The 16,526-nt window shown below is 38.5% G+C and overlaps 1 protein-coding gene across 1 annotated transcript; it reads left to right on the forward strand.

The window, feature by feature from the left end:
* Positions 1-10,381: 10,381 nt before the first annotated feature.
* LOC110258929 (olfactory receptor 2B2-like) lies at positions 10,382-11,452 on the forward strand. The gene has a single exon (XM_021082213.1). The coding sequence runs from the start codon at positions 10,382-10,384 to the stop codon at positions 11,324-11,326; it is 945 nt and encodes a 314-aa protein (XP_020937872.1). The 3' UTR covers positions 11,327-11,452.
* Positions 11,453-16,526: the final 5,074 nt, after the last annotated feature.

Raw genomic sequence — 16,526 nt, forward strand, 5'->3', positions numbered from 1 at the left:
GTAAATTCCGGCCCGGGCAAGTACAAAGTGATGAAACTATATAAAGATAAGAGCTGCTCCCCATCAGACTTAGATTATCTAAAGATAAGTTTCACTGAAAAAGGAAAACAGGAAAATATTCAAAAGTGGATAAATGGTATGAGCTGGGGAATAGTTTTTTATAAATATGGCGGGGGAGCAGGGTCCACTTTAACCATTCGCCTTAGGATAGAGACGGGGACAGAACCCCCTGTGGCAGTGGGACCCGATAAAGTACTGGCTGAACAGGGGCCCCCGGCCCTGGAGCCACCGCATAACTTGCCGGTGCCCCAATTAACCTCGCTGCGGCCTGACATAACACAGCCGCCTAGCAACGGTACCACTGGATTGATTCCTACCAACACGCCTAGAAACTCCCCAGGTGTTCCTGTTAAGACAGGACAGAGACTCTTCAGTCTCATCCAGGGAGCTTTCCAAGCCATCAACTCCACCGACCCTGATGCCACTTCTTCTTGTTGGCTTTGTCTATCCTCAGGGCCTCCTTATTATGAGGGGATGGCTAAAGAAGGAAAATTCAATGTGACCAAAGAGCGTAGAAATCAATGTACATGGGGGTCCCGAAATAAGCTTACCCTCACTGAAGTTTCCGGGAAGGGGACATGCATAGGAAAAGCTCCCCCATCCCACCAACACCTTTGCTATAGTACTGTGGTTTATGAGCAGGCCTCAGAAAATCAGTATTTAGTACCTGGTTATAACAGGTGGTGGGCATGCAATACTGGGTTAACCCCCTGTGTTTCCACCTCAGTCTTCAACCAATCCAAAGATTTCTGTGTCATGGTCCAAATCGTCCCCCGAGTGTACTACCACCCTGAGGAAGTGGTCCTTGATGAATATGACTATCGGTATAACCGACCGAAAAGAGAACCCGTATCCCTTACCCTAGCTGTAATGCTCGGATTAGGGACGGCCGTTGGCATAGGAACAGGGACAGCTGCCCTGATCACAGGACCACAGCAGCTAGAGAAAGGACTTGGTGAGCTACATGCGGCCATGACAGAAGATCTCCGAGCCTTAGAGGAGTCTGTTAGCAACCTAGAAGAGTCCCTGACTTCTTTGTCTGAAGTGGTTCTACAGAACCGGAGGGGATTAGATCTGCTGTTTCTAAGAGAAGGTGGGTTATGTGCAGCCTTAAAAGAAGAATGTTGCTTCTATGTAGATCACTCAGGAGCCATCAGAGACTCCATGAGCAAGCTTAGAGAAAGGTTAGAGAGGCGTCGAAGGGAAAGAGAGGCTGACCAGGGGTGGTTTGAAGGATGGTTCAACAGGTCTCCTTGGATGACCACCCTGCTTTCTGCTCTGACGGGACCCCTAGTAGTCCTGCTCCTGTTACTTACAGTTGGGCCTTGCTTAATTAATAGGTTTGTTGCCTTTGTTAGAGAACGAGTGAGTGCAGTCCAGATCATGGTACTTAGGCAACAGTACCAAGGCCTTCTGAGCCAAGGAGAAACTGACCTCTAGCCTTCCCAGTTCTAAGATTAGAACTATTAACAAGACAAGAAGTGGGGAATGAAAGGATGAAAATGCAACCTAACCCTCCCAGAACCCAGGAAGTTAATAAAAAGCTCTAAATGCCCCCGAATTCCAGACCCTGCTGGCTGCCAGTAAATAGGTAGAAGGTCACACTTCCTATTGTTCCAGGGCCTGCTATCCTGGCCTAAGTAAGATAACAGGAAATGAGTTGACTAATTGCTTATCTGGATTCTGTAAAACTGACTGGCACCATAGAAGAATTGATTACACATTGACAGCCCTAGTGACCTATCTCAACTGCAATCTGTCACTCTGCCCAGGAGCCCACGCAGATGCGGACCTCCGGAGCTATTTTAAAATGATTGGTCCACGGAGCGCGGGCTCTCGATATTTTAAAATGATTGGTCCACGGAGCGCGGGCTCTCGATATTTTAAAATGATTGGTCCACGGAGCGCGGGCTCTCGATATTTTAAAATGATTGGTTTGTGACGCACAGGCTTTGTTGTGAACCCCATAAAAGCTGTCCCGATTCCGCACTCAGGGCCGCAGTCCTCTACCCCTGCGTGGTGTACGACTGTGGGCCCCAGCGCGCTTGGAATAAAAATCCTCTTGCTGTTTGCATCAAGACCGCTTCTCGTGAGTGATTTGGGGTGTCGCCTCTTCCGAGCCCGGACGAGGGGGATTGTTCTTTTACTGGCCTTTCAGAACTCCTGGAAGCATTGGTTTTCTTCCTAGTGCACCTGGCTATAATCTTGGACAAGTTAGTTGATTTTTCTAAGTTTTAGAATTGTTGTTAGGTAAATATGAATTATTAAAATGTATTCCCCTAATTTATATAGTGACTATCAAATTAATATATATCTTCTGTTTATTACATAGCTATATAATAAATCGTAGGGGGAGAATGGAGACTACGGGGGAAACATGAAAAAAATCATACTTCAGGAGTTGCCGTCATGGCGCAGCGGTTAACAAATCCGACTAGAAACCATGAAGTTTTGGGTTTGATCCCTGGCCTTGCTCAGTGGGTTAAGGATCCCCCGTTGCTGTGGCTCTGGTGTAGGCTGGCGGCTACAGCTCCAATTAGACCCCTAGCCTGGGAACCTTCATATGCCAAGGGAGTGGCCCTAGAAAAGGCAAAAAGACAAAAAAAAAAAAAAGAAGAAGAAGAAGAAAAGAAAAAAATCATACTTCAGAAAGATTACTTTTGCAACTATACATAGTTGTCCTATTTTTCTCATAATAGTAAGCATAGTAAAGGGTGATTTTACCTATCAAATAATCTGTATTATAAACATCATCTTGGCAACCATTAAGGTCTTAGTGAAATTGATTTGGTTTCCTCTGAGATGACTCTCCCAACTGACATGCCTGAAGTTTATATTTTGTTAGAAGCATTTTCCTGATTGTTTTGTAGGCTGTCTCACCTTTTAGTCCCTCTGGTTCTTCTCTCCTGGACATGATGGTGGCAGCAGCTGTTAATTATGCTGAATCTCAGATGCTTAAATAGAAGGATGGGACAAAACCGTACTATCAGGAAAAATCAGGGGAGAGCTCCCTGTGGATCTATGAAGTCTATGGATAGCCATAAATTGGTGTTAGTTTCTTAAAATTGACCCTTCACTAGGTCGGAGAGAGCTTGGTTGAAGTCCTCCAGAACTGAGAAGAAACGCAAGCAGAAACCAGTATGTGCACATTGTGTTTAAGCCACAGGTCAGTCTTCCATAACTCCCCCTCTCTGTCATATGCTAAACAATGGATGAATTACAGCCCAGTATCTGGTAAATGCAGAAGGGATTTGGGGAGGGGAGGATAGTAAAAATCAAAGGTCACCTAGTTTTGTCACTGGTTGTTTCTTAAGGTGGGATGAAGGAAGCATTCAAGGATAGAACTATGAAGTTTTGTTTTGTTTTTTTAATTTAAAAAGTTTGATTCCACTGCTGCATGTAATTTGTTTGTGAGAAGAACAATGAAATTATGAAAAGTATACTGACCTAGGATTCAAAGTCTTGTATTATTCACTTCTTAACTACTGAATTTTCTAGATTTATATACTTGGGCAAGTCCTGTAACTTCTTGGTGTCCAAGTTTTCTCTCTTCTCAGATTAAAAAAAAATCATTTTTGCTTTAGAGGATTATTATGAGAACAAAACAAATATGCATGGGAGGATGATTATATATGAGTACAAAAGCAAATATAGTTAAATATGTTTATGAAAATTTGTTATAAATATTCTGGTGTTTCTAAATCCTTGGTGTATTTTATTTTATTATGAGGAAAGCTATGGAAAAATACAAATTTATTATCAGTGCTATTTACCTTTGGAAATATTTTATTTTATTATTTTATTTTTTTGGTTTTTAGGACTGCACCTGTGGCATATGGAAGTTCTCAGGCTAGGGGGCTAATCAGAGCCACAGCTGCCAGCCTACACCACAGCCACAACAACGCAGGATCCGAGCTGCATCTGTGACCTACACCATAGCTCACGGCAACACCAGATCCTTAATACACTGAGCAAGGTCAGAGATCAAACCCACATCTTCATGGATCCTAGTCAGGTCCATTAACTTCTGAGCCAGGAGGGGAACTCCTTGGAAATCGTGTATTTTAATTTAAATATTTTTAGGTGTGCCTTTTTTATTTTTTAAATTTTATTTTTTAATGACTTTTATGTTTTCCATTATAGTTGGTTTACAATGTTCTGTCAATTTCTACTGTAGAGCAGTGACGAAGTCACACATATATACACATTCTTTTTCTCACATCATCCTCCATCATGTTCCATCACAAGTGACTAGATATAGTTCCCTGTGCTATACAGCAGGATCTCATTGCTTATCCATTCCAAAGGCAATAGTTTGCATCTATTAACCCCAGACTCCCAGTCCATCCCACTCCCTCCCCCTTGGCAACCACATGTCCATGAGTTTCTTTTAGGTTCATTAGTGCCGCATAATAGATTCTAGATATAAGTGATATCATATGGTATTTGTCTTTCTCTTTCCTACTTACTTCACTCAGTATGAGAGTCTCTAGTTCCATCCATGTTGCTGCAGGTGTGCCTTTTTTTTTTTTTTAACCCCTTCTCTGGATTGAAACCACATTATGATGTTTGTGGGTAATAAAAATATTGATTTTCTATAGAAACCAATTGAACTCTGAAAAGTCTTACCACTCAAACAAATCAAAGATTATTTAAATCTATAACAATTTAGAAATCCAATAGGCAGAGAGCATGGCATTGAAATTACAGCAAAGATCAGCAACACGGACGGAACAAATACCAATGATATCACTTATACCTAGAATCTAATATATGACACAAATGAACATTTCCACAGAAAAGAAACACATGGACTTGGGGAACAGACTTGTGGTTGCCAAGGGGGAGGGAAGGGAGTGGGATGGACTGGGAGTCTGGGGTGAACAGATGCAAACTGTTGCATTTGGAATGAATAAGCAATGAGATCCTGCTGTATAGCACTGGGAACTGTATCTAGTCACTTGAGGGATGGAGCATTATGGAAGACAATGTGAGAAAAAGAATGTGTGTGTGTGTGTGTGTGTGCACGCGCGTGTGCGTGTGTGTGTGTGTGTGTGAGACTGGGTCACTTTGCTGTACTGTAGAAAATTGACAGGACACTGTAAACCAACTATAATGGAAAAAAATCATGTAAAGAAAGAAATTATAGCAATGATCCTCAGACACTAACATTAAGGAGAAATATCTAAAGTGAATCAGAGGTAGACCACCTACATATTGTTTCTATTTTGTCTTAGCATGTTATAGTAGAATCATACTTACAAAGTTAAGACTGTATCAGGATGTAAAATCTAAAATAAAAGTCCCCATGTTTCTTTAAGCTACCCACCCATTCAGGTGCTTCTTTCCTGATGCCTTTTCATTCCTTTGCATGTCCCATTTGCTTCAGAAGCACAAATTCTTCTGTCTTCCCAGCTCTATTTTCTCATCTGCTGGGGAACTCATCAGCATTTTCTTTAACTTCCTATTTAGACAAATTAAGCTCTACTAATCCCATAATTTTCATATACAACCAGAAAGGCAAGAACTCCCCACAGCCCTTTCCAGGTCAATAAACAATTACTGGATTTGGTCTCACCCTTTTAGTATTTGCATCCTTTTTTTTCCTCTTTCTCTCTATTGCCGCATATTCATAAGACAAATTTAACACATTTAATCATTTACAAAATGCAAGAAAGAACATTACTATCTTTACGTATTTATCTCTTTTTCTTCTCATTTCCTTTTTTCCTTATTTTTTTCCCCCTCAGCTCGACTTTCAGAGTTTATTTATTGCTGTCATTATCATCACTCATTTTGTCACTGTTTTTATGTAACTTCAATGTCTAGGAATGCTATCATGTATTCTGAAAACCAGTAAAACATGCTACATATTTATCTTTAATAACTTTTCTGCTCCTCTGGAGTAAGTATGTGATAATGGAATAATAATAACTTTACTGTTCCCAGGGAGTAAGTATATATTTTCTTCATAACAGTCCCAAGCTTATCTCAGAAATTTAATAATGTTCTGGGTCCTTTTAGAGAGATGTAATGGGAAAAAAAAGGACTGGGAAAATCTCATGGCAGTAATCTTTGAAAGTCAGGAGAAAATTTTCAGTTTTCTTTAGATTTATAAAACTGTTATCTGAGTGCAGGGTACTCAGTAATAATGAGATCCTGAGTCTTTAGTAAGAAAGCAATTCAGATAGGATGAATTCTACAGTTGTTTCTTTTATGATTGTAATTGGATAAGGAATTTCTTGCATGCTCAATGAGGGCCATCCTTCTGTAAGGTAATCCTGCAACACAGGAGTGATTTCTTCTTTGACCAAAATAGATTAGGCAAAATTGGGTTAAGGAATTATGTATAAAGATAAAGTTGTTTCTCAAAGTTGAATCAGAATATTATTTTTTATTTCTGTAATAACCCTCTAATCAATTGACAGTGACATCTGTCCATTTCTTTGGGAATAAAATATAATACAAAACATAATCACATTCCACGGCTCTATTTCTAAAGTCTCACTACCATAGGATAAAATATGGGAAAAGAAAAGAAATTGGATAAGACCTATTTTATTTTATTCTTTTTTTTTTTAAATGGCCACACCCATGGCACATGGAAGTTTCTAGGCCAGGAATTGAATCTGAACCAAAGCTGCGACCTACGCCACAGCTGTGGCAATGCCAAATCCTTTAACTCACTGCACCAAACTGGGGATCAAACCCCCACCTCCACAGCAACCCGAGCCACCGCAGTTGGATTCTTAACCCACTGTGCCACATCAGGGACTCCTGCATAACATCGATTTTAAATGAAGAGTGTTATTTTAGATATAAGAAATAATAGGATTTATAAAAGGGGACGACGTCGCAAGAAAATACTTCATTTTCCACAGAAGAGCACAGGCACTTGGAAATTTCCAGAAAACTTCTTAGGTGATTTTACCATGTAAGTGGATCTACTAATATTTCAACTACTGGTTATTTTTCTCTTAATACAATATGTTATTTTGTATAGCTTTTTTCTTTTTCCAATTGTCTTGCAAGCAGTATGGAGCTTATATGCAAGTATTCTGACTCTTAGTCTATAGGTGAACGAAGCTAGTCACAAGTGTATGTAGTGACCTTCAAAAATCCATTGATTTCTGGGGAGTTCCCATCATGGCTCAGCAGAAACGAATCTGACTAGCATCCATGAGGACACAGATTCCATCCCTGGCCTTGCTCAGTGGGTTAAGGATCCGGTGTGGCTCTGGCTATGGTGGCCAGTAGCTCCCGCTCTGATTCGACCCCTATCCTGGGAGCCTCCATACGCTGTGGGTGCGGTCCTAAAAAGACAAAAGAAAAAAATCCATTGATTTCAGTAAGTAAAATAAATCTATTTATTGGTTGATTACTTATGTCATTTTGAGAATTAGTAGTAAAACCCTCAAAATGTTTGCATTATGAGTAAAGGAGGGCATATTTAAACTCTGCCTTGGTTTTTGGGCTTGGAATGGAAATGTGAATAATGTGTCTAGTTCCTGTTGTGATGAAATATCAAGAAACGGATTGAGGTCATAAAAGAAATAACAAAATCAAGATGCTGACATAATCTAACATATGAGAACACCAAAGGGAAGAGTTTCAGAGTTGTTGGTTTCAACTGAATTGAAATCAATTAAAATGTAGGAAATACTTATCATGTTTAAGTCTACAAGTCCTGTGTTTACTCTTTAGGAGTATATAATCAGGAGTGCCCTTTGTGGCTCAGTGGTTAACCAACCTGACTAGGATCCGTGAGGATGCAGCTTCAATCCTTGGCTTTTCTCAGTGGGTTAAGGATCTGGCATTGCTGTGAGCTGTGGTGTAGGCTGCAGAGGCAGCTCAGATCCCTTTTGCTGTGGCGTAGGCTGGCAGCTGTAGCTCCAATTCAACCCCTAGCCTGGGAACCTCCATATGCCACGAGTGCGGCCCTAAAATAGCAAAAAAGAAAAAAAAAAGAGGGGAGAGTATATAATCAATCTGGTCAGGGAAACAGGATAGGTACAGAAACAGAAACACATTTTATACATAATTATGATAAACTATGGAGTGTATTGTAAGAAAATTACAGATAAAGAGCTTGGGAGGATTAGTTAAGGAGGGGGGAATACTTAAGAACACTTTGGTACTCGAAATAGTCCTTACAGGATGGAGAGCAACAATGGAGTTTTGGATCAGCATAAATATAAGGAAGCGGGGGAAAAGTCTGGCGATGTTGCAGTGGTTTGAGCCATTATTGTAGGAGGCAGTGAATCTAAGTTTGCATTTTAATATAATGTCTTACAGCACAGTGATCCACTGCAGAATTTTGAGCTGAGATGTGCATAATCAGCTTTGAACTAATAGAAGACTGTTCTCCAGGCATGTTAGAATGCTGTGAAGATGAGAAAGCAATTGCAAGTGGGGAGACTAGCTTGAAAGCTAGAGACCATGGAACATTGAACTGTTTTCTTTGTGTCTGTTATAATATTTTTGTGTAGATGTAGATGTAATGGATACATACAAGAGACAATGTTAAAGAAAAATGGGTCTAATTTGACAACTAGGACAGCACATAGGCAATTGTAATTTGAAGATAATTGTTAGGTTCTGCATATCAAAAATTGTATTTTTAAAACTAAAGCAAAGAAATGAGAAGTGTGGGATGGAGCTCCATTTTAGATTTAATGATTCTGAGGTTTGATGCTGTGAAGCAAGGACTTCTCCCTATCATTTCTCATTGTGATTCACTTTCTCCACACTAGTTCCACAATCAATGACACCAACATAAACAATAGACCTGGCCAACTAAATCCACTAATTCTACTAAGTTAGGAGCACAAGAAGAATATAATGTAAGGTCAACTAAGAGGATCAAAAAAATAAGTACTTGGAGGTTCCTTGGTTGTTTTCCTTGCAGTCACTTCATGTTTATTATCCCTCGGTACCTATTAATTGTCTACTTATTACAAATACCATTATATGCCACATATAGATACACAAGAATAAGAACTAGCCAATATTTTAGAAAATTCCTGATTTGTGAAATAATTACTAACAGTTAATGAATTATTAGCCTATGAACATAACTGAGTTTTATATATATGATTTACATTATATCATTTAGTCCTATGAGCTGGGTATAATTAGGCTCATTTTAAAGAGAAGATTGAAGCTTAAAAGATTAAATGACATTTCCAAAGTACCCAACTAGTGAAAGGAATGAGTGGGATTTGAAGAAAGAAGGCAAATGCCTTTATAAAATAACTCAAAATACAAGACGAATTTGCTATAATGTGGGAGTCAAACCTAAAGAAATGTAGGATTTTAAAGAATGAAAAATTAGAGTTATCCTTCAAAAAATTTTATAATAAAGGAATTGTGTGATTTGGATGGGGGAAGAGCAGCTTAGAGGCATCTCAGATGGTAGAAATATAATTAATGAGTAAGAAAACAGAACAAGGAAGGGAAAGAGAGGGGGAAATGTCTAAATTTATACATGCTAGTGATTATCTTTGGGGATTCAAAATATTATGTACAGCATCAAATTTCAAGGAGCCAAATATTTGAAACTCTTTCTGGTGATTTCTCTCAGAGGTTAAAAGTACATAAAACTTATGTATCTATCCCTAGAGTAGCATTTCACAGCAAGCAGGGTTTTGAGGCTTGTTTTGTGTGTATGTTATTGTGTTTGAATTTTTTATCTCTTTCCCCCAATTTAAGATTTTCTTAATAGGACCAACACTAATGCTTGGGCTCCTGACACACCATCTTTCACTGTGCAAAACTGATGAAGTGCTCCAGTTCCCATGATGTTTCTGACCAGGGTCAATTTGACAAAGATGAAGATGCCAAGATGTCTTGGCTCCCCCTCAACTGCTGATCCACCTGCCTTCTTCATGCTGTCCTTTGTTCAACCTTGTTTGGGAAGCTCTGCCTTCTCCCAATCTGTTTTAATCTACACTCGATTGTTTCCATTACATAGTCATGACAAATAAAGTTGATGGTATTTCAATTGAAACTTCTGAGAAAGGAAGACATCAAAATCCAAAAGAATAATAACAGAAGACATTCATGATGTAAGGATAACTTTTCAACTACATTGCTGGTATTCTTTTTATTCTTTTCTTAATAATATTTCAATATTACATTGATAATGTTGGCTCAACATTATACCATAATTGCGATATAGATGCAGATGATAGCAAAAGTGAGAGGTTCATCTTAGCATCTCTGGTCCTTAATTCTCTGTGGCTTCCTTTTACCATCAATACCCATCTCTAGAAGAGAGTATTTAGAGGTCTCAGCTGGAATTTCACCTGTCAATGCCAATATGTGGATCAACAATCAGAGCTCACTAGATGACTTTATCTTACTGGGGTTCCCTGATCGCCCCTGGCTGGAGACACCATTCTTTGTCATCTTTCTGGTGGCTTACATCTTTGCCCTACTTGGAAATATCTCCATTATCCTGGTTTCCCACCTGGATCCCCAGCTTGACAGTCCCATGTACTTTTTTGTCTCTAATCTATCCCTTCTGGATCTCTGCTATACCAGCAGCACTGTCCCACAGATGCTAGTCAACCTTCAGGGACCAGAAAAGACCATTAGCTATGGTGGTTGTGTTGCCCAACTCTACATTTTCTTGGCCTTGGGTTCTACTGAATGTATACTTCTAGCCATCATGGCCTTTGACCGTTATGCTGCTATTTGCAAGCCCCTTCACTACCCAGTCATCATGAACCAGAGACACTGTATCCACATGGCCACTGGGACCTGGATTAGTGGCTTTGCTAACTCCCTTGTGCAGTCCACTTTCACAGTGTTGACCCCACGATGTGGACAGAGGGTGATAGACCATTTCTTCTGTGAAGTTCCTGCTCTTTTGAAATTAGCTTGTACTGATACTCATGTGAATGAGGCAGAGCTCAATGTGCTAGGGGCTTTGCTACTTCTGGTGCCCCTCACCCTCATCCTGGGCACTTATGTGTTCATTGCTCAGGCAGTCATGAGAATCCGCTCTGCTGAAAGTCGCTGGAAAGCCTTTAATACCTGTGCTTCCCATTTGCTGGTGGTGTCCCTCTTCTACTTGACAGCCATCAGTATGTATGTCCAGCCTCCCTCTAGCTATTCCCATGACAGGGGGAAGATCATGGCTCTCTTCTATGGAATCGTCACACCTACACTCAATCCATTTATCTACACACTGAGGAACAAGGATGTGAAAGCTGCCCTTAGAAGGGCACTGACTAAGGAATTTTGGGTCAGGACAAGGTGAGCTCTGAAGAGAAGGCCCAAGAAATAAGGATAGATATGTTTGCCTTTCAGAGAAGCTGTCAGACATGAGAGAAAAGTGTATCAAGTGTTATAAAGTTCTCAAGTGGAGCATGACCAAGAAAGAAACAATCAGTTCTTAGTGATCTCCAGACAGCACTTAGCCTTTTTATTTCCTTACCCATTTTTGAGACTGTTTTACAATATTGCATCTTATCTTAAAGTTTACATTTTCTAAACTTTGTAAATATCTTTTCTCTAGCTAGTAAACCAGTTTCCCCTCCTGAAACCAAGTTAACAAGTAGATATGGTTAGGGAAAAAAGCCTTTTGGGGGAAACCATTTATTATCTTTGAATATAGTTTCTTTGTCACCAAATAGAGATCTTACCACTTGCCTTAATTCAAAGATATATGGGGAATTCCCCTTGTGGCTCAGCAGTAATGAACCTGACTAGTACCTGTGGGGATGCGGTTCGATCGTTATCAATGAGTTGAGGATCTGGCGTTGCCCTGAGCTGCGGCATAGGTTGCAGATGCTGCTCAGATCCCTCGTTGCTGTGGCTGTGGTATAAGCCGGCAGCTGCAGTTCTGATTCGACCCCTAGCTTGGGAACTTCCATATGCCGTGGGTGTGGCTCTTTAAAAAAAAAAAAGGCAGAAAATTCAAAGATGTATGAAATTGCCTCTCTTATAGAACATTGAATTTAATATTTAATATTGTAGCTGTGTCCCATAAAGCAAATCTAAATAATAAAATTTTAATTATAAAGTCATATAGCTGTAAATCATTTTCTATTTGATGATTTATAAAATTATGAACAAAGCACTTATTCTGAGGCATCAGTACAATTTCTGCCAGTCTCTCCTTTATAATACACATCTTCAAGCTTTCTTTATAAAATTATTCTTTCTAAAGTGCAGTCTATCCGTGAATACATTTAATCATTTTTACTTATTTCAGTTCTTTAGTTGTTTCAAAGCAATGAATCACAGTCCCCTAATAAGACATGGTCTAAGGTCTTGATAAACACAAATTTTATGAAAATCCATCAGTGTGTTTCATCAGGTTCCTAATTTTGAAGAATAAATACACTGGATGATATGAATTCTGGGATATGAATTAAATTGGTAAATGGTTGGGAACATTAACAAACTATACGAGTTCAATGCTGCCAAAAATCATGTAAATTTGGAATTGAAAATACTGAAGATAGGATATAATATAAAATATGCATAAAATCTCCCCCCAAAATAAAATATTCTAGTAAATTGGGATCACTCCATGTAATGGAATATTTCATATGAATTTCTCTTTTCTCTGTGTGTGTCAGCATGAATCCTGGTGTTTTCCTACTCAGCATACTATTTTTCTTTGACAGCACTGGTTTACCCCACCCATATGAGGTGTCCACCCTTCGGATGGGTCTTATTTGAACACCTTATCAAGTGCATTGACTTTTAATATAAGTCCTTCCCAAACCCATGTAATATTCATATTTGTAATTTTGCAGATTTATCTGTCATGCTTTGGACATGATAAATGTTCAGTAAATATACCCAACATAATTGGATCTAGAGCTGCTTCTATTTTTTTCCCAAGGACTCTCTTTTTTTTCCATGCAACTCTTTCTTCCTTCTGGAAAGAACACTGCAAAAATCTACTTCCTGTCAATTAAGTACAGTGAGCGCTTCCACTTTTTTTGGCCCAGTTGGGAGACAGATGAAGCTAGAATATGAAGAAACAGCTTTTATAAAAATGAAGAGTCCTAGTTACCTTAGACTCCTGATTTCCTCAATTCTACTGTAATCTCGAAAATGATACTAAACAAAATATTTTGATCACAGTGTTCCTCACAATTCATGATTCATTTTTCCATAGGACCTCACATCAATATGGTATAATATATTTAATATATGTATTAGTAAAAGTGTTTACAGTATTCATTTATTCATTCTATTAAAGCAATGTACTTCTCAGAGATTGTGGGTTGAACTTCTCAGTTCATTTGAAGTTACCAAATAAAGTTACCAGTTCATTTGAAGTTCATTTGAAGTTACCAAATAAAAATGCTACATCTTAGGTTTGTTAGTTTTGTTTAAAGGTCTAGGTGAAATTTAAATAAATGAACATCGAAGCTACTATTTTGTATTGGAATAAACGTGGATATATTATGTTGTGGAAGCTGCATAGGTTTTCGAACAAAAACACGGGTCGGCAAAGACATTTAGTGCTGACACAGGAGGCTGCTCCACATGTTTCTTCAGAACTCTAGGGGTGTGTTTTGATTCGCCGTCACTAGTACAGATATGTAAGTTTACATGGTCCTGAATGGGAACACTGGCCTTTTACCTAACTGTCATCTTTACCGCAGATATCAGTTTTAAGCATTTTTCACATTTATATCTAGAAAATAAAATTTCTTACATTTGGGGGAGCTCCCGTCGTGGCGCAGTGGTTAACGAATCCGACTGGGAACCATGAGGTTGCGGGTTCGGTCCCTGCCCTTGCTCAGTGGGTTAATGATCCGGCGTTGCCCTGAGCTGTGGTGTAGGTTGCAGACGCGGCTCGGATCCCGCGTTGCTGTGGCTCTGGCGGTGGCTACAGCTCCGATTGGACCCCTAGCCTGGGAACCTCCATATGCCGCGGCAGCGGCCCAAGAAATAGCAACAACAACCAAAAAGACAAAAGACAAAAAAAAAAGAAAAATTTCTTACATTTGGGATTTTATGCATGCTCTACTTAGGCAAGGGAACATAGACTTTGCTACAGTAAAAAAAATCACTCCCAAATCCCAATTGTTTTACAGAGCAAAAACCCAAGATTTAAACAAAAAAAATTCTGAATTTTAAATTTTGAAATGCCATTAATATTTTTACATGAATGATGCCTGATATTTTAGAAGTTTATAAATTTAGATACCTAATTAAATGAATTATAGTTCATGTACTGTCAAGCAGGCAAATCAGTATAGTGCAATGCTGAAAACATGATTTATGAAGAAATTTTTAAATATTCTTGAGAGAATTACTAAAACAAAATTTGTTAAATGTTATATTAGTAAATTGTATAATATCAGTAAGTCATTAAATAGGCGTTTCGTGATAGGAGAAAAAAAAGAGAAAGAAAAAGAAAAAAGAAATGTAAGCTGCTTTTGTTTGCGTTACCCTTTACATCAATAGCTATGTTTACAAACATAAACCAGCATATGATTTTATGACTTAGAAGTATAAAATTTAAAACCCTAAATTTCTTTCTAAAGTCACAGCTTGATTGGTGAGAGTGTTATGTGTTTAAGAAAGAGCACAAACCAGTGAGCAAGCCAAAGCCATATTTCATACATTCATTAAATTTGCACAAAAAGATGGTGTACTTAATGTAAACTTCTCCACTAAAACTCTACTACTCTTTTTATTATAAATACTTTGATTTTTTCATAAAGAAGATCCAGGGAAAATTTGGGGTTAACAACTCCATTGGACCATAGGATTACTGCCTTAGGACCACTCTCTTGTGACTGTAATTCTATAAGAATCGATCTTATTGGTTACTTTAATTTTCTAGATTAAGGAGTAGCAGATGAAAAAAGAAAACTGTTAAATGAGTTCTAGTACTTTAATCCTGGATAATGGGAATGAAAAGTAGCATTCAGTGGGAATGGAGTTAGGTATTTCTTCTCAATCACACATCAGTAGGCTCTAAATCAACAAATCCTTGAAAGTAGAAGGTGAATGAAATATCAGGTCTTGAATTCCTCACTCATCTATGGTCTGACATGTCCTCAGACCATAATGAAGTTAAACTAGAAATCAGCAACTGAAAAATAACAAAATATCCAAGCATTTGAAAATTAAATATTCCTCTACTCCATGGATCAAATAGAAAACCACAAAGGAAATTAGATAATACTTGGAAGTAAGTGAAAGTAAAAATACCGTATATCAAAATTTGTGGGATGCTGCTAAAGCAGTGCTTAAAGGGCAATGCATATTATTAAATGCTCATGTTAAAAAAGAAAAAAGGTCTCAAATCAATAGTATAAAATTCCACCTTATAAAAACTAAAAGAGAAAAACAAAATCAACCTAAGTTAAGTAGAAGCCAGGAAATAATAAAGAAGAGAGTAGAAATCCATGAAACTAAAAATAGAAAATATTAGAGAAAATTCATTTAAACCAAAATCTGATTCTTGGAGTTCCCAAGTGGCTCAAAGGATTAAGAATCTGGTGTTGTCACTGCTGCAGCTCTGGTTACAACTGTGGCTCAGGTCTGGCCTGGGAACTTCTGCATGCTGTGGGCATGGCCAAAAAAAAACAAAAAAATCTGATTCATGGAATAGATCAATAAAATTGCTGAAATTCCAGCATGACTGACAAAGAAAATAGGAGAGAGAATATTCAATTTATTGGTATCAGGGATGAGAGGACATCAATAGAGACTGAACGCTCAAAGGGTAATAATGGAATATTATGAACATTGTATGCAAGTATATTCTACAACTTAAAAACCAAAAACTAAAGTACCTCATTTTTGATAAAATAGATAAGCTGAATAGTCATATAATCATTAAGGCAATCAAATTTGTAGTTGAAAACTTTCTAAAATAAAATCTCTAAGCCCAGATGGCAAATTCTACCAAACATTTAAGGAAGAAATAACAGTAGTTCTACATATTTTCTTCTAGAAAACAGAGAAGAGGAGGGTGGTTGTGTTTTAACCAGAGACCACAAGAGAGAGCAGAGTGCAGACAGAGTGATGAGATCTGGGGCACACATCTTTACTAGGGTCCATGGGTAGAGTGGTTTGGGGTTCCCAGCGTAAGACCAGATCAATTACATCAAACTAAAAGAGTGGGAATTTGGTAAGTTCTACACAGGTTTTATCTAAGGGGCACACAGGGGAAGGCCCAGGGAGCAGAGGAGAAATTGTTGATCAGTAGGGCTGTTGGGGAAGTCAAACTGGGAAGATACATTTGCTTATGACTCGGAGGGCTGCTATCTTTGTGGGGGTACTTGAATGAGGGGTTAGTGTCATTTTAAGGTCCCTGCTGGCCCCACTTGGCCGAACAAAATAAACACCAAGGAACCAATACTACAAAGAAACTTAGCTAAACTCTCTGCAGACTTCTAATTTAATAATTCACGATTTTCCAAGGAAAATCAAAAACATTATTGGTATCGGGGGAAAAATAGTAATGACTCAGTTAC

The sequence above is a fragment of the Sus scrofa genome, unplaced genomic scaffold (assembly GCF_000003025.6).
Source record: "Sus scrofa isolate TJ Tabasco breed Duroc unplaced genomic scaffold, Sscrofa11.1 Contig584, whole genome shotgun sequence".
NCBI classification, from domain to species: Eukaryota; Metazoa; Chordata; class Mammalia; order Artiodactyla; family Suidae; genus Sus; species Sus scrofa.